General features: G+C 36.5%; 1 protein-coding gene across 27 annotated transcripts in view; it reads right to left on the bottom strand.

The window, feature by feature from the left end:
• Window positions 1-27,486, bottom strand: part of bru3 (bruno 3) — a 905,487-nt gene that overhangs the window by 24,919 nt on the left and 853,082 nt on the right. For 13 of the 27 annotated variants that reach the window (XM_067116880.1, XM_067116890.1, XM_067116896.1 and 10 more), the window contains 4 exons: window positions 25,749-25,840; window positions 10,958-11,116; window positions 5,753-5,903; window positions 1,329-1,370 (listed from right to left, as the gene is read on the bottom strand). In XM_067116880.1, the coding sequence (XP_066972981.1) occupies window positions 1,329-1,370; window positions 5,753-5,903; window positions 10,958-11,116; window positions 25,749-25,840 (444 nt within the window). The remainder of the gene's footprint in view (window positions 1-1,328; window positions 1,371-5,752; window positions 5,904-10,957; window positions 11,117-25,748; window positions 25,841-27,486) is intronic. The other 14 variants (XM_067116892.1, XM_067116902.1, XM_067116881.1 and 11 more) reach the window with 5 other exon arrangements.

Here is a 27,486-nt window from a genome sequence, read left to right as displayed (position 1 = left end):
ACCTTTGTGAACGCCGTCTCATATGCACAAATAAAATATGTACCGTAAATATAGATATATATATGTATATATAAGTATGAGAGTTTACACAGAGGACAGGAGTTAGGGTGGGGGTGCCACAAATATATATATATATATATAAAATTAAAATCACAGACAAACATCGAACGAGATACGCAAGAGACATCAGAGAGTGAAAGGGGAAGAAGATAAGGACGATTACCAAAAATAATCCAAAAGAAAATATCTCACAGACGAGTAGACAGAAGAAGAAGAAGAAAAAAAAACAGAGAAAGAGAGAGACAGAGTGAAAAAAAAGAGAGATAGAGAGAGAGAGAGAGAGAGAGAGAGCTATGGCGGCTTAGTCCCGGCAGAATTTGCAACAAGTGTCACAGGAATCTAAACTTACATGCTGAAGTTGTTGGGCTTTGAGTCAAATCATGAATACAAAAAAAAAAAAAAAAAAAAATCACCACAACATTCAAATGTAATATGGATGGTAAAATGTGATTCTATTTCAGTACCAAATTCGAGCATATCAGTTTAGTCCTGAACGGGTTTTTTTTATGTTACCTTTTGCATCATCTGCAAAATCAACAATATAAAGAGAGAGAGAGAGAAAGAGAAAGATAGATAGATCGAGAGAGAGAGAAAGAGAGATGTGGTGATATTTTGGGGGGGACGGGTGTTGGGGATGTGGGGTTGGAGGGGGTGACTGGTCCTACTGACTCGGTTATTGCCACTGAGAAAAAGTATTCTAAACTAAAGCAATGTAAATTGAGCCCGAATTCTGAAAGAGGTGCACAAATCGATTGAGAAGAATCAGTCTGAAGGATTTACCAAGGATTTAACGACACAGTGAATCACGTGACTCATCCTGCCACCATGCGGTCTTCAGGGCGGCTGAGAGGACGACCCGAGGGGCATACACGGGTTAGAGAGACAACGAAAAAAAAACCAGACGGCGATGTACAAATCATACGGGTGGGGGGGGGACGCCAGTTAGCGCGCCCTGAAAAAACGATGATGGCAGGAGGACAGGGATTCGACTTAGATCTCCGGCAGAACGTGACTGCGTTCTCTTGAAAACAGCTAAAAACTTATGAATCAATTCGTTTTTTTACTCATTCACTTAGAAAAAACATGACTGCGTTCACTGGAACGCCAACTGAAAATTTACGATGAGTCTTTTTTTTTGTGTTTTGATTTTTTTATTTAGAATTCGGGCATGGGAGAAAAGTTTCTGTAAGTTGATGGCTAAACTAGGGTTCTCATATTTTTTTTTTTTTCTCTCCTGGGGATCTTCCATCAGTCTACTCGCCACTTACCAACTTTCGGGCTTTGAATGTCCCACACCAGTGGCACAGACGCTGCAAAGATGGGAATGGCGTCCGTTAGCGTCAGGCTTTTTAAGAACTCTCATGTTTTTTTTTTTTTTTGTCTGTCATTTGCATGTGATTTTTTTTTCTACTCAGAGAGAGAGAGAGAGAGAGAGAGAGAGAGAGAGAGAGAGAGAGAGAGAGGTCAGAGAGGTCAGAAGTTTTGTTGTAGTCTATACAAGCCTACAAATAAGAGAGAGAGAGAGAGAGAGAGAGAGAGAGAGAGAGAGAGAGAGAGAGAGAGAGAGAGAGAGAGAGTTTTGAGTTTATGCAAACCTAATGATGAGAGAGAGAGTTCTGTTACAGTTTATGCAAGCCTTATGATGAGAGAGAGAGAACGAGAGAGAGAGAGAGAGAGAGAGAGAGAGAGAGAGAGAGAGAGAGAGAGAGACAGTTTTTTGTTGCAGTCTGTACTAGCCTATTGATGAGAGAGAGAGAGAGAGAGAGAGAGAGAGAGAGAGAGAGAGAGAGAGAGAGAGAGAGAGAGAGTGTAACTTTATGTTCGTGGGCTGTTTAAGGTCAGAAAGAGTTTTTTGGTGCAGTCCATACAAGCCTACTGATAAGAGAGAGAGAGAGAGAGAGAGAGAGAGAGAGAGAGAGAGAGAGAGAGAGAGAGAGAGAGAGAGTCCTTATCACGACACTCTAAGAAGGGAGGGAGAGACAGGTCTTACTCTTAAAACGACATGGTCTCAGAAGGGTTACCAAGTATTTGCAAAATCCATCAACATCATGCTGATTCGCTAAATCTGGGTTAGATTACATGAAGTTACGAAGAATAATTACAGACTGCGGATGAAATTGAATTATGTAGTGTAATTCACACGTGCCATTAAAAAACGGATTACATCAAAATTATCATAAGGGATTTTTTTTCAATTTGTGTTTTTGTTTTTGATTTTGAGCATCTACAGAATCACCACTGCATTCTCAAGTTTCCAATTACAATCTTACTTGAAGCTGTTGAAATTTCACTTGCAATAACAAAATTTTACAATTAATTACACACTGGGTGGTTCAGTTCTAGATTTACTATTGTATCAGCGTCCAAGAGCAACATCTCTATGCCTATTGCATCAAATATTCAGATATCACACGAACGAACGGAATAATGGCATAAAGATACGGATGAAACAATGCTTATAAGCACAGTTCTCACGAATGTCAGGGCTTCTGTGGAAATTGAATATATTTCAAAGGCTGAAAGGTATGACATTTTTCAAAGTCTTCTTCACCTAATATCAACGAGAGAGTGGATGCTTAAGCCTGTGGTGGTTACAAAAGGTGGCAAAAAATGTTCCACTTCAATTCATTAGAAATAAAATGAAGTTAGGACTGCGCAAACTGAGAAATGTTGGTAACCGATCACCGCCTTGAACTTCAGAAGCTATACAAAAAGGCTTGGTTTATGACGATGAATTTCTCATGGTCTACAATAAAATAGTTTAAGATGCATCTCTCATGGTGGCTAGTTTGATAACAGTTGTCCTCGTCTATAAAATTATGGTTACAGAGAGATAATAAATGACAAGCAGAAATACTGGTTCAGTGTGACTCAAAATCTGGAACATATATCTTTTAACTGACTAGACATTTTACTTTCGTAAATATTAGTGTTCTTCAGTTAAGGCCACGTCACGTGATTAAAAGTTTACGAATGTATTAGTATGGCACATGAATCACATGCACACACACACACGTAAAACTGGCGTATGCAGAGACAAGTAACATCACAGAGAATGGGGATTCTTGATCTGCAATGTTGATCAGAGAATGCAAGACACTTACGTAATCCCTTACTGAGAACACGCCTGCATATGAAATACAAGTGTTGCTAAATGTGGGAAAGTATGGCAAGAAAGTGTGCGTCTGAGAGAGAGAGAGAGAGAGAGAGAGAGAGAGAGAGAGAGAGAGAGAGAGAGAGAGAGAGAGAGAGAGAGAGAGAGAGAGAGAAATTCTGTGTCTATGTGTAATATTCCTAAGATATGTTTTTTCTCTCTTGTATCCAAACATCAGTTCCTGTGTGAACACTCGAATGCTTATTGTCGACACATAAAATGGGAGAGTTAATGAGGGAAATGGAATCTAGAAGGATAGCAAATATAAGGGCATATGTCTCACAAGGGTACTCAACAACTGCTGAAGTTCTTGGCCGCATCAGCGTCAGCACCAGCAACTGGGAACTTCAAAAAGGTTTTGGAATATGGAAATAATGATCTACTGGCGGCAGACTTCTTAGAAAGACTGCCCATCTTAATTTTATGAATGAAACACCCCTCAGTATATCTCAGTTTTTTGTTTTTGTTTATAAATATATGAATTAATGCACTACATTCCTTATTCTTCATTGTTAAATTGACACAGTTTTTGATACAGTTTTGATTCTGATATTTGAACTGTCTCCTTTTTTGTGAAATGCACCGTATCTTAATTTCATTTCTTAAGCAGACAATAATAAGTAAATCAAGCAGTTTTTTTTTTGCTTTATGACAGTAAATTTCTCTTCAATGGAGCTACTTCAAAAAATTTCTGACATTTTTTTTCTCATCGAATGCAATGTAAGGATCACCTAAGTTATCTTTCACTGACAGAAATAATAAGAATAGCTTATTAAATAGAGCAAAATATTTTATAATCTTAATTTTTTAAAATTCTAGTTTTGATATCTCAGATAATTATGTAGTTCGTCACACTGCATTTCACTGATCTGAACCTGAAGGGAACGCAGGGGCAACTCGCCCCTAGAACAAATTCCGGACAAGTGCATTTCAGAGAGGTTAAAATGCCTGCAAAGAAACTCTTATTCTGCAAAAGCACTCACCATCCTATGAACAGTATTGTCAAGCAAGAAACACTGGAAAATCGGAAGGAAGGAAGTGGGGAAGTTCCGTCTGAGAGCACATTTGTATGTACAAAATGGTACAGCGCAGGAGGCCACAGAGTTCTGTGATGAGAGAGAGAGAGAGAGAGAGAGAGAGAGAGAGAGAGAGAGAGAGAGAGAGAGAGAGAGAGAGAGAAGAAAAAGACAACATTTCTAGGGATGTTGTTGAGAGAGAGAGAGAGAGAGAGAGAGAGAGAGAGAGAGAGAGAGAGAGAGAGAGAGAGAGAGACAACATTTCTAGGGATGTTGTTGAGAGAGAGAGAGAGAGAGAGAGAGAGAGAGAGAGAGAGAGAGAGAGAGAGAGAGAGAGAGAGAAGAAAGACAACATTTCTAGGGATGTTGTTGACTCATCTAGACCAATGGTGTTACCATGAAAATGTTCGGTATTCATGAGTGATAAGAGGAACAAATAATGAAAAAAAAATATATATATCCACGGGCTTATAAAAAAAAAGAGTATACCAAGACATATGAAACATGTGTGGGTACAGAGTTCATGGTAAAAAAAAAAAAATTATGGATGAACAAGACACCAAATTTACTGGTTGGCTGTCTACTGTTGGCCCGTACTCTACCTAAACTCTACAATTCATCTTAAAAAATCAAATATATACAGTTTCACTTTTATATATAGTACTCTAAGGGTTAGATTAAAAAAAAAATAACAAAGTATACAAAAACAATGGAAGTACAATATTTGTATACATATATATATCTATATTCGTACATACTGCGTATGTACGTATATAGATATCATCAAAAGGACTTGGGCGTATCATCTACACCGTACTCCACATACTGAGGTATAATACTTTCGTATGATTTCTCTAGGTGTACCTATTACAGTAAAGCCATTGATAATCAACACTTACAGCACTTTTAATCTGCAAACCTAACAACGATCCATTTAATCATATCTAACAACTGGTTGACAACATGCAACTTTGAATATTATGTAAAGAAAAAAATAATATATAATATATATATAAATATACGTCCTGACAGCTGTGAGGGTTTGCTTTTGGGGGCAAAAAGGAGAGATTGCCATCTAAATTACATGCACACCAACTATGACAGACATACACGGCTACCCCAATCGCAAATCATCACCGAACACAGGCTATAGACGGCTATATATATATATATATATATATATATGATTACACAAGACCATCCCTAGGAACAAGGAAGGAGAACAAGAACAGGAATAAGAACAAGAACAGGAACAGGAACGAGAGAGAGAGAGGAATGATAGCTTTAAGTATACGCAAAGAACAAGAATGAGATTCAATGAAGACTCAAAGATAAAACAGTCGTAGAGATGAGCCGAGAGGAGCAGAAGGGTAATGAGGAGGAGGAGGAGGAGGAGGAGAAGGAGAAGGAGCAAAGAGGGGGAAAGGACAAGAGAGGACCGTAATAAGAAGAAGAAACCATTCAGAATGAGCAAAGAGGGCAACCGCCCGCGAAGAGAGGGAATGAAAGTCAGGCGCCTTACCCGATGTGGGAGGGACGACGGGACTGGTGATGCCGTTGGCCAGGGGTGCTCCGGCGTGGGGCATCTGGGTAGCCAGGGCTGCCATGGGGTTAATGTATGTGCCCTGGGAGGCCGCTGCCATCAGTGCTGCCTGTTGCTGCATAAATTGCTGCTGTTAACACACAAATAGACAACGATCAGTTTCTCAAATGCTTTCCTTACTATTCCAAAGAGGTTCCACCTTTTTCTCTCTCTCTCTCAATTTTGCTGAGGGGGGTCTTTGACGCCTCATGAATTTTGCATCAGATTCTATGAGTCAATCTTAACAGGAGGTCTAATAGTCTGCTATCGAATTTTGTTTATATATATATATATATATATATATATATATATATATATATATATATATATATATATATATATATATATATATATGTTTGTATTGCATAGGTAAACACTGTCTGTATGATTACTATATATATGGCTTAAAACTAATGAGATATCTGAAATTAGGAGGAAGCACAGAAGGACTGCTGTGATCATAAACATATAGAGACCATAACACAATTCTAATACAATTCTAATACAATTTTTAATACAATAAAAGCAAGTCCCTCTGTGGTTCGAACCCTCTCTGTAAAAAAAAATATATATATATATAAAAAATGTACTGAGAAACAAATCCACAGTTATGTATGTGTACATATATTTAAAATTAATTCTAAACAGAAAGCTTTCGGGAATCTGTTCGATTCCCATTTTCAATCTCTGAGACAACAGATTCCCGAAAGCTCTCCGTAGAGAATGATCTGATTCCCGAAAGCTCTCTGTGGAGAATGATCTGATTCCCGAAAGCCCTCTGTAGAGATTGATCTGATTCCCGAAAGCTTTCTGTAGAGATTGATCTGATTCCCGAAAGCTCTCTGGAGAGATTGATCTGATTCCCGGAAACTCTCTGTAGTGACTGATCTGATTCCCGAAAGCTCTATCTGTAGAGATTGATCTGATTCCCGAAAGCTCTCACTGTAGAGATTGATCTGATTCCCGAAAGCTTTCCGTAGATATTGATCTGATTCCCGAAAACTATCCGTGGAGATTGATCTGATTCCCGAAAGCTTTCCGTAGATATTGATCTGATTCCCGAAAACTATCCGTGGAGATTGATCTGATTCCCGAAAGCTCTCTGTAGAGATTGATCTGATTCCCGAAAGCTCTATCTGAAGAGACTGATCTGATTCCCGACAGCTCTCTGTGGAGATTGATCTGATTCCCGAAAGCTCTCCGCAGAGACTGATCTGATTCCCGAAAGCTCTCCGCAGAGATATATATTTAAGTATGTGTACACACATACATACCTAGTGGACTAGTCTCTCAATTTCAAGACTCATGCTACTATGAGTATTTAAAAAAAAAATAATGCATTGAACAAGGGAACTTCTTTCGTCACATGCAACTGGATTAAGGGGGAGACACTGGAAGGAGAATGACATAGTCACCGTATTTGACACAAACTTCACATAATGTATAGAATGTATATAGAATGTATATCTGACAAATAGACACACAAACACACACACGTAAGCGTTTAGATATATATATATATATATATATATATATATATATATATATATATATATATATATATATATATATATACACATATATATATATATATATATATATATATATATATATATATATATATATATATATATGAAGAATATTTATCGTAAAAATATAATTCAGACGTCAGTTTTAACCGAATGAAAAAATATAAAGATATCTTTCGAGTGTACGGCGACGAAAAATGTGAATAAGGCCTATATACGCGCAGTATACTATAGGCCTATGCGTTCAGTATATGCACAACTGTGGAGTCATTATAAAAAAAAAAGAGACACGCGAAAAATAAACGCCAAGAGGAGGCAAAAATAAAAAGAAAAGGTCACTGAGGAAAAAAAGAAAGGGGACACACGATATGAGGAAAAAGGGAAAAGGACGGGGTAACAATAAAAGAGCGAAACAGAGAGAGAGAGAGAGAGATGGCTAGTGAAAACGTCCCTTCGGCCACCGCCATTTCAACCCGCTATCACGGAAATGAATAAAAATTTGTCAAGTGTGTGAGAATATGACAAAAAAAAAAAGAGAGAGAAAAAAAATTATTTTTAAATAAATTTTTATTGATGGCGAAAATACCAGCATTTGACAGAAATAAAAATTCTCGACAATATCAGCAGTTGACAATTATAGGAAATTCCCGTGTCAATATTTCGAAAGTGGAAAGGAATATTAATGTTCGCATTTTTTCCCCCGAATGGCGACTTCTTTCATTTCCAAGTAAGTCGTTCCGGCTTCAGGTAAAAATGGGATTTCCACTGTTAAAAAAAAAGGATTAATCCCCAATGGAGAGAGTTCTCGGGGCCAATTGTCTTTGACGACCGAGAGAGAGAGAGAGAGAGAGAGAGAGAGAGAGAGAGAGAGAGAGAGAGAGAGAGAGAGAGAGAGAGAGAATTTCATCACGAGGACATTCGGATCGTACATGAAAGGAATCTCTTTAAGAGACCCTTATTATTATTATTATTATTATTATTATTATTATTATTATTATTATTATCATCTAATTGCTTAAACAGGTACTTGGGACAACACTAAAATGAGGGTAACTTTCCATACGTCAGAATGTCCAAATGCAAAATTTGAAAAACAAGGGTGAAGATATGAAATAAATAAAAAAAAAATAAATAAATAGAACCATACATAACCACACGATAATACAAGGAAGACGATATAAAGTAACATAACTTTTATGACTTTAAGTAACAGATATCTGCAACGTCTTGAAAACATTGAAGTAACATTAAGTTTTACGTAACAATTAACCCGAGATTTCTCTTTAAAGAAACTTGAAAATAATGGAAGTCTTTGCAACAGCAAGGCAAAGAAGAAGAAAGGAATAGAGTGAACGCAAAGTTAAAGAAATCGTAGTTATGGAATGGAATGGAACATAGAGTTTAGGCCAAAGGCCAAGCACTGGGACCTATGTGGTCAATCAGCGCTGGATGGGAAATTGAGAGTAGGTAGGTTTGAAAGTTGTAACAGGAGGAAAACCTCGCAGATGCGCTATGAAACAATTGTTAGAGAGGGTGGATAGCAAGATGAAAGAAAGGTAATATGAATGGAGGTACAGTAAAGGGAATGAAAGGGGTTGCAGCTAGGATGGTAAAGTCACTCGGATGCAATGCTTGAGAAAGGAAAGAATGGTCCTTTTCCACACAGAAATATTCACGTACAGAACTCGTACTGTCTGAACTTATATGAGAAGGACAATTCAAAAATACACAAGACTTTAGAAATTTACAGGGAAGGTCCAAAATAAAAAATACGGGAGGAGGAAGACTATTCAATAAATTGACGAGAAGAAGGGGTTCTTCTATGAAACATGCAAAGAAGACCAACTGAGTGACAAACGAGAAAAACTTTGTTTTATATCAACATTCCTCCTCCGCAAAGGAAAACAGAGAAACAAAATTGCAGTCCGAAGAGAACAAAATCAGAGAGAAGAGAGAGAGAGAGAGAGAGAGAGAGAGAGAGAGAGAGAGAGAGAGGTTTGCCTCTTCAGACACAAGGCGTTAAGTACAGAACAAAAATTTGAGAAAGTATGTGATAATAACCAAACATGATGGTCGGAAAGAACAGCAGATCTACTGCAGAAGGAAATTCTGGCGAATCTCAGACCGAAATATGTGACTGTGGCAGAAATTAAGAAAATCTACAGAAGGAAAAAGCTTTTCAAGGGACCGGGAAAGATCTTTTTAAAATGGACCAAGACCAACTTAAAAACGAACGCGTCGCGAGTGACAATTTGAGAGAAAATTCGAGCGAACGGAAAAGTTAAAAATGTCAACACAAGATCTAAGGAACATTCCGTATAATATCGTTCACGTTCCTAGTTTGTCACCTGAACAGAAACCGTATGAAAACTTAAAAAAAAAAAACTTTTTTTTAATAGAATAAAATGAAGCCAAATGAAAAAAAGACGCAGCAGCGAACATAACCTTTTGTAAAGATGAGGAGAGCCGCCATAAAGGCGATGCAGTCAGTTAAATGCAAAAGTTGAAAGTTGCTCGCTAGCACACTCGCCACTGCGGAGGGCGGTTGGAAAATAACGCAAGATTTGCTGCTTATGGTTTCATCGGTGACGTTACAATGGAGTCGGGGGGCTATAGGAAATGTCGATGCCAAAATTACCAAGTGAAATTGGTGAGATAGAAGAAGTAAAAGGATTCGAAACTCAGTGCAAAAATAAGAGAACAAAATACAAAACTAAGAATACAAAATTCGATAAAAAAAAAAAGGTGACATGACAAGGGAGCATTACACAAGGGTACAAAAACTGAAATGAAATGACACAGGGGTAATTATACGTTCCGACCAATAAATAGGAAACGGAAAAGAAACTGGATGAGAGACGTAAGACGAAACGACGCAGAAACGGTAGTCACGAAGTCGCTTTGAAAAATCTAATTAAAGCATATTTTGCTTGACAGCATTTAAAACGAAACATAAGGGAATCCGGAAAAATAGCTGACTCTCACATATAAGCGAATCCAGAAAAATGGTTGAAAATCGCGTTTGAAATAACGACAAACCGGCGCGAGAGAAAAATTAAAAGCGATGATCGGAGCAATTACAAAAATGACTGACAAAACTTTTTTTTTTTTTTTTAATGAAATACATTCGGCGAAAAAATGTTCGTCGCTGTTTTACACTGAGGAGAAATACATAGATAAAATGATATATGTATATACACACACACGTATATATATATATATATATATATATATATATATATATATATATATATATATATATATATATATATTATATTATATACACACTGAGGCAGACATATAAACAATATCACACACATACATACATACGAACAGATATATAAATAAATTATATATATATATATATATATATATATATATATATATATATATACATATGTATATACATAAATATATATATACACATAATACAAATATATATATATATATATATATATATATATATATATATATATATACATACATACATATATTCATATATATATATATATATATATATATATATATATATATATATATATATACATATACATAAACATATACATACACACATACACACTGAGAGACTGAGAGTGCTAAGCTATAACCAACCAACCTCTGTGACATTGACTTGGGCGTACGCTCCATAAGCTCCGAACTGGTTAAAGACGAAGGGGTTTAGAAGACCCATATTACCGGCCATCTGTTGCATACGTCGCAGCTGCCTCTCTTTCTCTGTGTCCGCGAACTTGACCACCAGACTAGAAGACGCACCCTGCCGAAAGGTCATGCCAGGTCAGATATAACAATAATAAAAGAGGTCAGGTTAAGGAGGGGAAGGAAGGTACCCCTCGAGATTTATATAATGTACTTAGGAATAGTTTGTGGGTGTTATCATCACAGTGAGTTCTAGAAAATGGTGGAAGATGCACCCTGCCGCAAGGTCATGTCAGGTCAGAATAACAAAAACTAAGAGGTCAAGGTATATAGTGAAAGTAACCTCGATTTTGCATATGGCATTAGATATGATTTGTGAGGGTTGTAATCATAGTGAGTTCTAGAAAATGTTGATACAGATATCTTTTGACCTATCTAAGTTAAAGTGTCATGTCAGGTCAGAATAGTAATAATTAACAGGTCAGGTCAAAGAGGGCAATGAAGGTGCCCTCCGGACTTGCATATGTAATCAGATATAATTTGGGAGAGTTACAATCATATTGAGTTCTAGAAAATAGTTGACTCAGATATTATTTGGCCTGTCTGGAAAGTTGACAAAAAAAAAAATGTTTGTGTTTAGGTGAGTTGAAAGGTCGCGTCCTTAGAGAAAATTGTATACCGGAATGTATCCTTTGTTTTGATAGGAAAGGTCCAATTTTATATTCATGAAAAATAACACGCCACAAAAGGAAATCTGAAACTCATATTAGAGGATCTCGCACAATTCACAATAACTTCCACTCAGAGATACAGTTTTTAGTTATGAAATCATTTATAGAAATCCAAAAATCAATATATCTACATGGAAAAATGCACCCAGAAAAAAAAAACACAATGGTTTAACTTACTTCACGTACCAAAAAAAAAAAATATCAACGATAATAAATTCTTTTCAAACATTTTAACGAATCGGTTGGATAACAAAAGACCCTTAATCCCGGGTACAAATTTTAAAGGCCGATGATCTGGTGACTCCGTTTCCATTTTCGGCTCCGTCCATCTTCCCATAAACTATTTTTTTAATGTTCCGTACCTCCAACAATAGCTGATCCGTGACACCAAAACAACAACATATCAGATCTAATGGCATTGTAAAAAAAATATTCTAAAAAATAAGTCTTAATTTTACTTAAAATACTTTTTGAAAAATTTTTTTTTGCATGCAGGGACCCAGCTTTGATTTGGGCAGCCATATGTGTCTCGGCTATACGCAATATAGATGACGAGAGGGGGAAAGAGGCGTCAAGAAAAATATATATATTTTCATTTAACATTCTTCCGCTTCCCCAACGTCACATGTCGTACGTGGATTGTCCTGGTTTCATCCCTTCAACCGGGGTCACAAACTTTCACCAATATATTCTTCACAACACATTACAATAAAAAGAACGATAATGAACATAAACACTGACATATTAACTGATTGATGATTTCAGCCATCTCTGAATGCCATATGCATACATTTCGAACAGAACATCACAAGATAACTGTACAATATATTAATAGTAAGCAGCATAAGAAGGCATTATATTGTAATACAATCCACTGCACTCCAATAAACCTAATGTCACTGGCAGAAGCTCAGTCCTAAGAATAAAAAAAAAAAAAAAAGATGATTACGGTTAATGCACATCAAATTATGTTAGGCAGAAAAACCTACTCTCTTACTGTTACTGAAGCTTCTGGGGATTAAGCTTTACTAACTCAATCTCAGCTTTAAAACAGAGAGAGAGAGAGAGAGAGAGAGAGAGAGAGAGAGAGAGAGAGAGAGAGAGAGAGAGAGAGAGAGAGGGGATGAATGAATGCCGTCTTAAAACCGATTTTCATTCTACAGTCAGTCTTACAACCTAAGAAATCAATATACCACTTTATACAAAACAAGGAAATAAATTTTAAAAGATTAACTAATGCACTAAGGAGGGATTTACCCTTTACACAAACTATCAGTAACGATAACCTCATCCTTTGGGATTTATAGAACAACCCAGCTATACTGGGGAAGAAGGATTAAACGGGTTCAGTCAGTCACAACTGGTGCTCTTGAACCGAACTGAATATAAAATTTAGGCCAAAGGCCAAGCACTGGGACCTACGAGATCAATTGTTAGGAGGGGGTGGAAAGTAAGATGGAAGAATGAGAATATGAAAGGAGGTACAGTAAAAGGAACGAAAGGCGTTGCAGCTAGGAGCCTTAAGAAGGGACGCTGCAAAGAACCTTCAGTAATGCCTACAGTGCACCGCGCATGAGGTGCACTGAATAATTTTGGTTAACGGAAAAGAATGTGGATTTTTCAGTGAAAATTTTTCTAAATAATAAGACACGTGGTTTGTATATATATTTTGTAGGAAAATATTTCTAATATATATATATATATTTGTATATATATATATATATATATATATATATATATATATATATATATATATATATATATATATATATATATATATATATATATACAGTATATCCCCTTTTCAATGAAACACGAGTATCACAATCACATAACACAACGGCTTCAAGGCGCAAGACTCAGGAACCTTTTCATAATTATCAGAGGACACAGAGTTCATATTAAATTTATGCCTCCTCCTTCCTGTCGTGTTTTAACCCTTAAGAAAGGCTTCAAACAGACTAATAAATCAACTAACTTTCTAGAAGCTTAGGCCTACTCTTCTTCGGCGAGTAAATTTATTTTTCCATGAAAAATAAATTCACGCTGCGGTAACAAGTCCGGACGACAAAAAAAAAAAAAAAAAAAAATAGTGACACGGTGCAACCGGTAATGGGTTACAAGGAGGCTTAGAGGTAACTTAGCTACTAGCATCCAATAACACAGCTTCACTTGTTTACTCAATTTTTTTGTTTTTCTGTTGTTTGGATTAATGAGAGTATAAAGAAACAAGTAAAAAATGAGAGTTTTCTGTACAGCCGCCGCTACAGCGTATAATCAAGGCCACGCGGCCCATGTAACTTTAACCACGGCCCAGTGGTGGCTTATCCTATACCGTTGCCAGAAGCACGATTATGGCTAACTTTAGCTTTAAAGAAAATCAAAACTACTGAGGCTAGAGGGCTGCAATTTAGTATGTTTGATGAATAGAGGGTGGATGATCAACATACCAATTTGCAGCCCTCTAGCCTCAGTAATTTATAAGATCTGTGGGCGGATAGAAAAAGTGCGGACGGACAGACAAAGCCGGCACAATAATTTTCCTTTACAGAAAACTAAGACGAAGGAAATGCAAGAAAACCAGAAAGGCAATAAATTAACTTAGAAAGACGTACAGAAGAAACGGAGAAATACGGCTGAAAGGATAAAAGGGAATAAAGACCTGAACTAGAAAGCACTCGGAGCAATTCCTCCTGGACTCAACCCTTCCCCAAAATATCTCTGGTATCCCCACATGCAACTTTTTTGACATACCTTCTTCGCAAGCACAGAAGCAAATACCAAAAAATATCTCTAGAAACGACGAACGGATTTCGATGGACTTTGTAGGAAATATTCAGTTATAAAGTTTGGTTAAAAGTCCTCCTGGGCCTCTGTGCGCTCATAGGGCAGGCGCTGATCTCCTGTTTCTTAGACCGACAGCCGTTTTTCCAGATGATAAAACTTTTATTATTATTATTATTATTTCAGTGGATGAAACCTATTCACGTGGAACGAGCACACCAAAGGGGGGGCCACTGACTTGAAATTCAAGCTTCCTAAGAATGTTGGTTTCAACCTGCCGCCGCAGACCCCACACTGCAGTAGTAATTGATCATGATACAGAGACGCTAACCCGCGACATCTGAGCGGAATGCCACGACACTCACCACTATACAACCGGACCACAAGTGGGAAATCATTAGATCTTCATCATTACAACCTAGGGTTTTGCTAACAGACAGAAAAACAAATCGATAAATGACAAACCGATTCAAAAACGTAAAACTATTCTGGGTAAGAGAAACAGAAAGGGATGACTTTCATTAGAAACCTGTAAGTCATTGTAATGGTTTGAGTTCTGAATATGAATATTGAATATGATAATTAACCTTTGTACTATGATTATTAAGGCAGTACATTAAAAACCAGATATTATTTATGAAGGGTCAGTGTCATTAGCATATCAGATTTCAATGTTATTTTCTTTTTAGTTTTCTGTGAAAGGAAACTATTGAGATGGCTTTGTCTGTCCGTCCGCACCTTTTTTCTGTCCGCCCTTAGATCTGAAAAACTACTGAGGCTAGAGGGCTGCAAATTGGTATGTTGATCATCCACCCTCCAATCATCAAACATACCAAACTGCAGCCCTCTAGCCTCTGTAGTTTTTATTTTATATAAGGTTAAAGTTAGCCATATTCGTGCTTCTAGCAATGATATAGGATAGGCCACCACCGGGCCGTGGTTAAAGTTTCATGGGCCGCGGCTCGTACAGCATTATACCGAGACCACCGAAAGATAGATCCATTTTCGGTGGCCTCGATTATACGCTGTGACGTCTTTACAGAAAACTCGATTGCGCCAAAATTTCTTCGGCGCATTTTTTCTTGTTTCTATTGCAACACCTATCAATGGACCACATACCCGAAGGGTATGTATTCCCGTTATAATACGGCTCGACAAATGACAATACCTTGGAGTTCAAAAAATGAAATAATAACGCAGAAGCGAAGAAATTATATATACAGGGGATTGAAAATACAAAGCTGAACTCTGCTAAATAAAAAAAAGGACAAAACACAATCCGAACTTCATATCAAATATGAAATCTGACACAAAAATTGGAAGCCTGAATTCTGCACTGAGAAACATGACAAAAATGTGGCCCCGAATTTCTGAGCGAGTCTGAGACTTGACAAAATGATGATCCTGGACCTAAGAAAAAAGTAAGTTATCACAATGGCAATCCTGACTTTCAGATCAACAAAATTAACAAAGACGAAATAAAAAAAAAAAAATAAAAATCATCCTGGACGCTGCTTTAAATGTATATGACATAAAAACAACCCGTAATGTCTCTGGTTTTTTTATCCAATGTTTTAATGCATTTAATGCAGTTTCTAGGTTATCTTTACCTTTTTTCTAACTCTCTTTCCCACTAAACTGCCTTCACTTAATAATAATAATAATAATAATAATAATAATAATAATAATAATAATAATAATAACACAGTTATGTATATGTTCATATATACATGTACATATACATAACTGTGGATTGGTTTCAATAATAATAATAATAATAATAATAATAATAATAATAATAATAATAATAATAACAATAACACAGTTATGTATATGTCATATATATATGTACATATACATAACTGCGGACATGTTTCTCCAATAATAATAATAATAATAATAATAATAATAATATTAATAACACAGTTATGTATATGTACATAAATATATGCTCATGTACATAACTGGATTTGTTTCTCCAATAATAATAATAATAATAATAACAATAATAATAATAATAATAATAATAATCTCTCGGAAAAATCAAGTGGCGTTTCCGTTGGATAGCTACCTCTCCTTCTTAAAAGACCTATAATAATAAAAATAAAACTTTGGGACAAATGGAACGCTTCCTTCGCAGGTACACTCCCTCAACTTGAGGTCTTCAGAAATCAAAGTGGGAAAACATACTTCCAGTAGTTTGCGGAGATGTTATATGGCGTCAGTGGAGCCTTGGAACCTGAGTCAGAGAAGTTCGATAGCTTAGCTTGCGAACAACAACTCTTTTTACTCACTTTAAACTAAACAAATGATTTCAAGGTAAGGCATTTGCCGGTTCAAAATCACTAGTGATCTCTTCCTGTCATAACACCAGGGACTCACCTCAGCCACAAACGGCAGGTTTCGCCGAAAGGGGAAATTGGGAGAGAAATGAATTTTACATAAACCCAGTCAGTCGTCATCCAATTACTCTCACATTCACGAGGCTAAATCACAAAGCAACTCGCGCGCATCAGAAAACATATCAGGTCGTAATTACATATCAATCATATAAAAGTCCGTACTGACGTTACACATGCGTCGGGGATATCCCGCCCGCCCCCCCCCACAAAAAAAAAGTTATTATAATTACATCAGGAATAGTTTCAATTTTCCGTTTGGTCTCTGAGTGAGTGTATCCATTTCGAAGCGGGAATATTCCCTCAATATTAGAACGGGTCGTTCAGAAACAAATGCGGGGAATGAAGGAACAGGAAGTAAGAGCGTTCTTACTCTGATTAATACTGACAATGCGTTATCTTGTTACTCTTGAAATGTTAAAAAAAAATTTAAGTGAGTTTTCGAACATTCCTAATAGCCATAATGATAGAGATTTCAGGAAAAAAATCTTTCCTTAATTAGCTACTATCATGCACATTTCTTGTTATAAAATACATCTCAAAGGGAAAAGTCAAATATACATATATGTATATGTATATTTACAAACAGACATTTATATATATATATATATATATATATATATATATATATATATATATATATATATATATATATATAGATAGATAGATAGATAGATAGATAGATAGATAGATAGATAGATAGATAGATAGATAGACAGATAGATATATAGATACATAGATAGACAGAGAGCTATTCACACAGACTTCAAGAAAAAAACATTTTTCACCACCTTGGGAAAGAGAGAAAATACCACCACCGAAAGAAAACGTATAAAAATATCACACGTCTAATTCGAAGCAAGTCCTCTCGGCCTCGACGGGGACCCGGCCCCCCAAAAAAAAAAAAAAGAAGATGGCTTCCACAATAAGGGGTATTAACAATGAGGGCATCTGGCTGGAACTTTCCCCCTCACTCCTCGTGTAAGGTTTCGTGAACAAAGGAGACATTGTCCATTTCCTCCTATTTCGGGCAAAGGAAAGCGGCTACACCTTAATGCAAAGCCGTCGGTCTACCTGTAAAGGATTTATGGCTAACATTACCCATTCTCCCGCACTGAAAACGTACGGATCCATTATCTGTTTCGGTTTCTTTTCAGTCTTCCCGCTCCCACAATGGCCCTCTGTGGGTAACGAGAGAGAGAGAGAGAGAGAGAGAGAGAGAGAGAGAGAGAGAGAGAGAGAGAGAGATTGAGTAAGAGACCAGAGTATTTTGGAGAGAGAGAGAGAGAGAGAGAGAGAGAGAGAGAGAGAGAGAGAGAGAGAGAGAGAGAGAGAGAGAGAGAGAGAGAGAGAAACTGAGAGAGAGAGAATCGAGATTAAAAGAGAGAGAGAGAGAGAGAGAGAGAGAGAGAATCAGAGAGAGACCAATCGAGATTGAGAGACTGAAGGAGCGGAGAAACCGAGGATCTTGACCCAGCGCCCCATCCATCTGAGAGAGAGACTAATGAGATTAAAAGAGAGAGAGATATGAGAGCCAGCCTCAGTCACCCACCACGAGTATTTTTCGTCTTTCCAGCGGAGAAACCGTTTCAGGATCTTACCCAGCGCCCCATCCATCTAAGAGGCGAGACTAATGTAGTCCGGACACTGACTCCCAAGATATGAGAGCCGGCCTTGGACAACTTAAGACAAAAATCCCGGTCGTAAGTACTCGCAGCGGCGCGAGATTATACCTTCGAAGGAACTTAAGAAAAGAGGCTCAAAGTCGTCCCGGGGTAAAACTTCTTTCAACTGTCTTTTTCTGTGGCTAATGAAGAAAATTTCTCTCTCTCTCTCTCTCTCTCTCTCTCTCTCTCTCTCTCTCTCTCTCTCTCTCTCTCTCCTGGCGAAGTGAGCGAGTCTTTGTGAACTGTTTTTCTGTGTACTGAACCAAGAAAAAAATTCATCCCGTTCTCCCGCAGGAAATATATTCAGAACTTGTTATACAATATAGAATTCGGCCAAGGCCAAGCACTGGGACCTATGAGGTCATTCAGCGCTGAAAGGAAAATTGAGAATAAAAAGGTTTGAAAGGTGTAACAGCAGAAAAACCTCAAAGCAGTTGCAAGAAGAATCAACTGTTAGGAGAGGGTGGAAAGTAAGATGGAAGAAAGAGAATATGAAAGGAGGTACAGTAAAAGAAACGAAAGGTGTTGCAGCTAAGGGCCGAAGGCACGCTGCAAAGAACCTCAGGTAATGCCTACAGTGCACCGCACGAGGTGCACTGACGGCTCTACCCACCTACGGGGCATCTATGCTAATTACGTTACATAAAATGACTGTATTCCATACATGGGTCACTGTTTGGATAAAATTTCTCTATCAAGGATGTCAATGATAATCTGTAGAATCATGTGGTAATAACAAGTTACTATAAAAACGGCATGAAAGCCCAAAGAACATAATTTTCTCAGTGGCAGATTCGCATATTTTTAATAATGTACACCATTTAATAATGTACACCATTTCAACACATACAGATTCAATAACTTCCTACGAAGGGAATTTATCTTTCCTAGATAATGACCCCCATTGGTTTTCGGGGGTCGTTATCTAGGACTAATATATCTTGGGGGGTCATTATCTTTACATATTTACAATCTTTTGCAGCCCTCTAACCTCAATATTTTTTTAAGATCTGAGGGCGGACAGAAAAAGTGCGGACGGACAGACAAATCCGTCACAATAGTTTTCTTTTACAGAAAACTGAAAGCCACGGTAACAATTACCAATTTTATCACTAACTCGAGTATCTAGTTTGTGTATATCTGTCGTAATGCCTCTGCTTTGTATATTCAATGTATATGGCCTCGTGCTGAAAATAAAGATTATTATTATTATTATTATTATTATTATTATTATTATTATTATTATTATTATTCCGGTCATCCCCAACGGGCTTGTACTAAACACGCCGCAAAGGTGGATACATACCGGGTTAAATTTAACCCATGGGGGGTCACTATCAAGGAAAGATAAGGGAATTTAAGTCAAAAATGAGAAACTAAGGCAAATGTAAAGGAAAAATAAACTTCAGTGCTTTCCGAAAGCTAATAAATGCGTATAAAATATAGGTGGCAGTAAAAATGACTCTTTGCTCGGGTCCAACCCATAAATGAAAACAATTACCGGTATAATAGATGAAAGTAATTTCAAATATAGATAAATAGAGCACCCATACGCTCCGAAATTATGGAATATGCTTTACTGTGAAATGGCTGACATAAATAGCAATAAAATATATATCACCGAAAGGGCAAATTATCGACATTTTGCACGGTGCAAAATATATATCTCCATTGCATTATTTTCGGGGAATATCTTTTTATAGAAAGCTTGTGGGAGTCGTTTTAATTTCTGCTAACTTCAAATCTTCATTTTATAATAATGATGATGATAATAATAATAATAATAATATAATAATAATAATAATAATAATAATAATAATAATAATAATAATAATTTTCAGCACGAGGCCATATACGTAAAATATACAAAGCAGAGGCATTACAACAGATACACACAAACTAGATACGCAAGTTAGTGATAAAAATAATTGTTACTGTGGTTTTCAGTTTTCTGTAAAAGAAAACTACTGAGATGGCTTTGTCTGTCCGTCCGCACTTTTTCTGTCCGCCTTCAGATCCCAAAAACTACTGAGGCTAGAAGGCTGCAAATTGGTATGTTGATCATCCACCCTCCAATCATCAAACATACCAAATTGCAGCCCTCTAGCCTCACTAGTTTTTATTTTATTTAAGGTTAAAGTTAGCCATAACCGTGCGTCTGGCAACGATAAAAGACAACACAGGCCACCACCGGATCGTGGTTAAAGTCCCACAGGCCGCGGCTCATACAGCATTATACCGAGACCACCGAAAGATAGATCTATTTTCGGCGGCCTTGATTATACGCTGTATAGAAAACTCGACTGCCCCGAGGAAACTTCGGCGCATTTTTTACTTTTTTTTTTTTGAGGAAAGTGCAATACATTAAAACAAATCAGTTTTTAAATTGCAAAATGAGCATCACAGTATGAAAGCAGATTTTCAAACGGACAAATTAAAGAAATATACCATTAAGCAAACTTTCCAGTCATATAGGATTTCCTTCGTTTGCCTGACAGTTTTATACGAAACAGTATTCAACTGCTTATCAGCGCAAACGCTAAAGTAGATGAGAGAGAGAGAGAGAGAGAGAGAGAGAGAGAGAGAGAGAGAGAGAGAGAGAGAGAGAGAGAGAGAGAGAGAGAACGATTCGAGCTGAAATCTCTAGAAACCCCATGCAGGAGGTGATGACTACTGCCGAAACAATGAGGGAGGGGGGGGGCCCTGGCACCTGCGGGTATATATATATATATCTCACTGTTAATGGGAATTTGATGAAACCAGCCAAGTGAGGCTAAATCACCAGATTCCATAGCGGTGCTTTACTGCATATCATGTTATTCCGCTGCGTCTCCCGTCGCCATATTAATGCCGATTTACTGAAGTCATTTAGAAGGATTTGCAAGTGTCTTTTATTTCGTCATTTTCGGGTGACTTTGATGATTGCAACTGAACTTTTATTTTATCTCTCTCTCTCTCTCCTTCAACATATGGGAATATTCATGATTGTATGCGTAGTCATCGTTCATGATTGTATGCGTAGTCATCGTAAGTATGTTTAGCACACCTTCAGCTATAAATAGTTTTTCCCCACCTGTATGTTCAACAGCCAACTGTCATTTTACGCTGCTGTCATTAAATTATCCGAAAAAAGGAACAACTGACACAAGCCAGTCCCAAGTCCTGATAAAAGAGAAAGGCCGTCCCTTCCTTTTTAAAATAAAATAAATGACTGAAACCTGCAACTGATCCTAACGATCTAGGGCGAGAGGTAACAGATCATAAGTAGGACCGAAAGAACACTAAACTAATCTCTGAATTTCTTGGAAAATACTCTGTAGCTGATCTTCACTAAACCTGTAAGACAGATGGGATTCTCAAATGCTTCAAGTTGAGTATCATGACGTCACGGCACCCTTATGTTTTACGTTAGGGCCCACAACATTTTGGACTCGCTGCTCAAAATCTGCATTACCAGCTGTGTTGCGGAGGATCACGTTTTTTGTTAATAAAGTCTGACAGACATACATAATTCCCTCTATGCTATGTCATTATCATTCAAAATTCTACCGTACGTAGAACAGAATCTTATCATTTTCAGTTATAATTTAGAACATTTCCAAACTTACTTCCAGGAGTTTTTAATTTTTCACATACGGATACTTTCTTAAAAGTTACTGACAATTTTGGCTTGCTCCACAAGCAAGCGTGCAATATAAACCATTTTGGTCCATCGTCAACACAACAAGAAGTCCAGTTTTGAACAGACGGAGTCTTATGCTAACTGTCCGAAATTCTCATTAAATCAAATTAAAAATTCTATAGCTAAAATCCATAACCGCTTATCAGAAATTAACTATCCAAGGAAAGACTATTTCTTGTAACTGACGCCAGTGGTTCCAACATTAAGTCTTCAGTATTACGAATAAATAACATTTCAGCTCGCATTAGAATAAAATGGTACCAGTCTTATCGGCATATCAACATGAACGTTGTATGTTGAAAGATTTTGCTAACCCATTTTATTACCAAATTCGACATGAGGGCGAAAAAGTATAACAGATATAAAACTTGCTTCGTATATCTGACAAAAATGTGTAAATAAGGAAACTGGTTAAGCATTGCTCGATGATGAGAACTTAATAATAATAATAATAATAATAATAATAATAATATAATAATAATAATAATAATAATAATAATAATAATAATAATAATAATAAAACTCATACGCAAGATATAACGAATCTCGTCTTCCCGATGCTAACGAAACAAATAATGTGGATTTCCTCTTTAATGTCTACGATATTTGAAAGTGCACTTCAGAATATTATATGGTTTGTTCTCAAACTGCTCAACTGAAATACCGTCTTATAAAGTTAGGGAATACACTACAATTGTTATCAGGAATTGTAAATCATGAAAAAAAACATAAAAAAAACGGACATATAAAACACCAAAACGTCTGCTAGTTGAATGACTTCATACAAAGAACTAGCGTCTCAAAAACACCGGTCATTCTACGCCAGAAATACCTTTTTTTTATAAATAAATCCTACTGGATACAAAAGATATAAACGCCGAACGTTCGCCGAGATAGAGTTCGTGGGCGGTTGAGGAATGTGAAAGTGAAACAGTCAACCTAAATACCGTAGAGTTTGTAAGCTAGTATTGCAGCAGCCCCCGTTTTTTTTTTTTTTTTTTTTTTTGCCAGGCGCCTAGGTTAGGTTAGGTTAGATTATCACAATTGCTGATATTTTGGACGTGGGAAACATAATGAGATTATTTTCAAGAAAATCATATAGTTAGTATTTAAGATACGGCGTCCCGCTTTTGTCAGGGAAAGGTTACTCAGTTAGATCTCGGGAAAACCCTGCCGTACAGTCATCACGCTAAATATCTTTGAGTTTATTTTCTTGACCACACGGCCGATATTAAACTTCTGTCGTGGCTGACCGTCTGAGGATTAAGTGGGGGAAAAAATTGGGTGGGTTACCACGACACCATTTTCAATTGGCGAGGCAGCTAATATTATAAAATAAATTGATCAGCCGGTCATATATATTTATATCTTGCAATGCCGAGACGTGGAATATATTAAACGACGAAATCACTGGAATAATACTTTCAGTTTTTCATAAGTTATCATACAACTATATTTGGGAGGAAAAATAAAGAATCTTTCCTAGATAGTGACCCCCAAGGATTTTTCGGGGGTCGTTATCTAGGACTAATACTTGTTGGGGGTCATTATCTTTAAGATATTTACAGTCTTTTGTTTACGATTTTACGGTCATCCCCAACGGGCTTGTACTAAACACGCCGCAAAGGTGGCTACATACCGGGTTAAATCCCCTTGGGGATTACCATCCAGGAAAGATCCAAAATGAAAAAAAAAAAAAGTTTGCTAAATCTGTCTAATTCTACAACAGAGCAGACGATGTGCCGTTATAAAAACAATGGTTACAGAAAACGACGCTACCAGTTTTCACTGGGGAACTCGGCTATAACAGTAAGTGATCTTCAAACTGGGGACTAATAACAGTTCACTTCTGTGATCTTCAAACTATACGTTAAATGTATAATTTCGCGATGCCTTTGAATAATCAACGGGTCAGTTGTCTTACAAACAGAAGAAGAGTTTAATAAAAGATCTTACAAATTCACTGCTTAGAACAAGAAGACGTTTTTTTTCACTTACAAGGATCTCCACACATCCAATACAGAGGGTCGACATGCGTACTTTAGTTTTTTTTTACACTGTTGCAGTTGCCTGCAATGCGTATCACAGCGTCATGATCATATCAAGTCTACCTAAATTCTACATCCAGTAAAACACGATGCTTATATTTTAAATACTTCTGACTGGTTATAATTAGCGATGATAGCTGTAACTGGTTATGGTTATAATACTGTAATGACTGTCTAATTTTAGTCAATAAAACATGAAGACACTTTTATCTGTATCAATATAATTGTCTATAATCCATATACTTATTATAAATAGTCCAATAAAACATGAAAATATTAAAATTCAATTTTTAAATGGTTCTAATTATGTCTTGAATACAGGGGCTGTCAATCACTTATATTATCAACTGAAATTTCAGTCGAAATAAAATAATTTGTTCAGTCCATCTATGTGGTTCTTTCAGAGAATAAAGACAGGTATATTTAAATTAAGAAAATGACATAATATTACGGTTCACTGAATGATAAAAAGTCATTCGGATATCATAAGACATTGAAATTTTTTTTAAGGATTAAAATTTCGGTAAAAAAGTTTGATACAGAATTTCAAAACTAATGTAATCATCAAACTGAAATCTTATTTATTGCAGAGATTTCAAAGGCGATTACAGACACCTTTCCGGAAAAAAAGAAAACTTTAAATTCTTTGGTTCTTTCCTAGATAGTGACCCCCAAGGGTTTTAACCCGGTATGTATCCACCTTGGCGGCGTGTTTAGTACAAGCCCGGTGGGGATGACCATACAAACATAAACAAAAGACTGTGAATATCATAAAGATAATGACCCCCACGAAATATTAGTCCTAGATAACGGACCCCGAACTTTGCTGGGGGTCACTATCTAGGAAAGATCTAATTCCTTCAAGCAATGACCAAAGACAATTTAACTCAGTATCCACCAAAGGGAGACGCTATAGTCTACGAACAACTACCAAATCATACAAACGCGAATGTTAGCCTAAACAATCACCGGAAAACATGAAGAACACCCATCCTCCCCAAATCTAGAGGGGTAAATATAAAAACGGGCAATTCCGTCACCTATGTCCCAAATCCCCAAAAAAAAAAAAACAAAAAATATAAATAAAAAAGAAAAAAAAGAAAAAAAAGAAAACACGAGACAAAACAACACTGTAACCAAAACAACAACAGCACAATAAACCATCAAACCACCTACACCACCACCACCACCACCACAGCCACACCATCGAATCAAAAAAAAAAAAAAAAAAATAAAACACGAGACAAAACAACACTAACCCACAACAACAGCAACACAATAAAGTATCAAACCACCTACTGTACATCACCACCACCGTCACACCATAAAAAAAAAAAGACACAACAAATAAGAAACACACACGTGACAACATCTAACTTACAGTGTTACTTACAGAACACCATAAACCCTTAAGGACTAATGCAGGGGGGGCCACTTACAGTTCGACTTACCGGCATGGTCTGGCTTCCGTGCAGGCTATTGATGGCTGCTTGCGCCTCACTGTGGGATCCGTACTTCACGAATGCACAACCTGTCACGAACGAGAGAAGAAAAAGCGGCGTTCAGACGTCGTCGAAGTTTTTTTTTTTTTTTTTTTTTTTTTTTTTTTTTTTTTTTTTTTTTTTTTTTCGGCAGAGAAACAGTCCGATGCAGAATTTCAAAGCGAACGTAAGCATCAAATTGGAATCTTATTTATCGCAGGGGTTTCAAAAGGCGATTGCAGAAGCCTTTCCGGAAAAACAAAATAGAGGAATATTGATGATACATTAATGTCAAGTTCACAAGATTCAGAGAAAATGTTTGAAACGTTTTGATAAGATTACAGAGAAATGATGATTAATAAAATAATAGCAAATTCACAGGTGTGATGAGATTACAGAGAAATATTGATTAATAAATGATATCAAATTCACAGAATTCAGAGAAAAGGTGGGAATCGGTGTGATAAGATTACAGAGAAATAATGATTAATAAATTATGTCAAATTCACAGAATTCAGAGAAAAGTTGGGAAACGGCGATAAGATTAACCTACAGAGAAATACTGAACAATATTAAATTCACAGAGTTCAGAGAAAAGGTGGGAAACGGTGAGATAAGATTACAGATGATTAGTGATTAAGATCAAATTCACAAAACTGAGAGAAAGGTTCTGAAACGGTGTGATAAGATTACAGAGAAATAATGAAAATTATATAATATCAAATTCACAAAATTCAGAGGAAGGTGGGAAACGATGTGAGAAGATTACACAGAAATAATGATTAATGAATAATATCAATTTCACAAAATACTGCTGTAGGTTCCACTCACGCACAACCTGCAATGTTGCAGAGACGACAATAAGAAGGTTTAGAATGAGATACACAATAAAGAGGAGAAGAGTATATAGAAAAGAATAATTTATTAGAGATTATATCTTCGCGAACATATGTAAAATAGGAAGCTGTCATGGCAGGCCAGGAAAAAAAAAAAAAAAAAAAAAAGGCAAATTGAACGTAAACAGTTCCTCGGGGGAGATTTTGACACTCAGTCTGAAAAAAAATAAAAAGAAATCTGTAAAAAAAAGTAAGATATTAGTTGGTAAACAATGTAAGTTTTTTTTAATATTCATAAGAAGGATACATGACAGATACAAGAGAAAGGGATGGGAGACGGTTATAGGGAAATGATTATCATCAGTAATACTGAAATTGTAAAATTCTGCGATAATTCAGTTATAAAATTCAGCTGAATTCTGCGATAATTCGGTTATAAAATTCAGCTGAATTCTGCGATAATTCAAAGAAGACGGGAAGAGGTTCAGAGGAAGATGGGAAATAAACGTGAAAACAATGAATAAAAAAGAATAATGCATTCGTGGAAATTTTCGTGAACGTAAGTAAATGAGGAAGGTGTCACGACAAACCGGAAAATAAGCAAATAATGGCTAATTGAACCTACGCAATTTTTTTCAGGGGGGGCGATTTTGACAAACGCGCGATATGCAATAAACTAGAAAATAAAACCTCAGCAAGCTGTAACCAGTATGATATGAATTTTTTAAGTTATATAGACGCTACCTGGAAGAAACAAGAATTAAAAAGATGGGAATTAGACAAACAGAAAACAGTTATCAAGACTATAAATTATTTCTGCAATTCACACCCTGAAAAGAGAAACATTAGTAACACGTATT

Source organism: Macrobrachium rosenbergii, chromosome 14 (genome assembly GCF_040412425.1).
Source record: "Macrobrachium rosenbergii isolate ZJJX-2024 chromosome 14, ASM4041242v1, whole genome shotgun sequence".
Taxonomy (NCBI): domain Eukaryota; kingdom Metazoa; phylum Arthropoda; class Malacostraca; order Decapoda; family Palaemonidae; genus Macrobrachium; species Macrobrachium rosenbergii.
The sequence above is the reverse complement of the archived record's forward strand: the minus strand, read 5'-3'. Positions and strand labels throughout refer to the sequence as shown.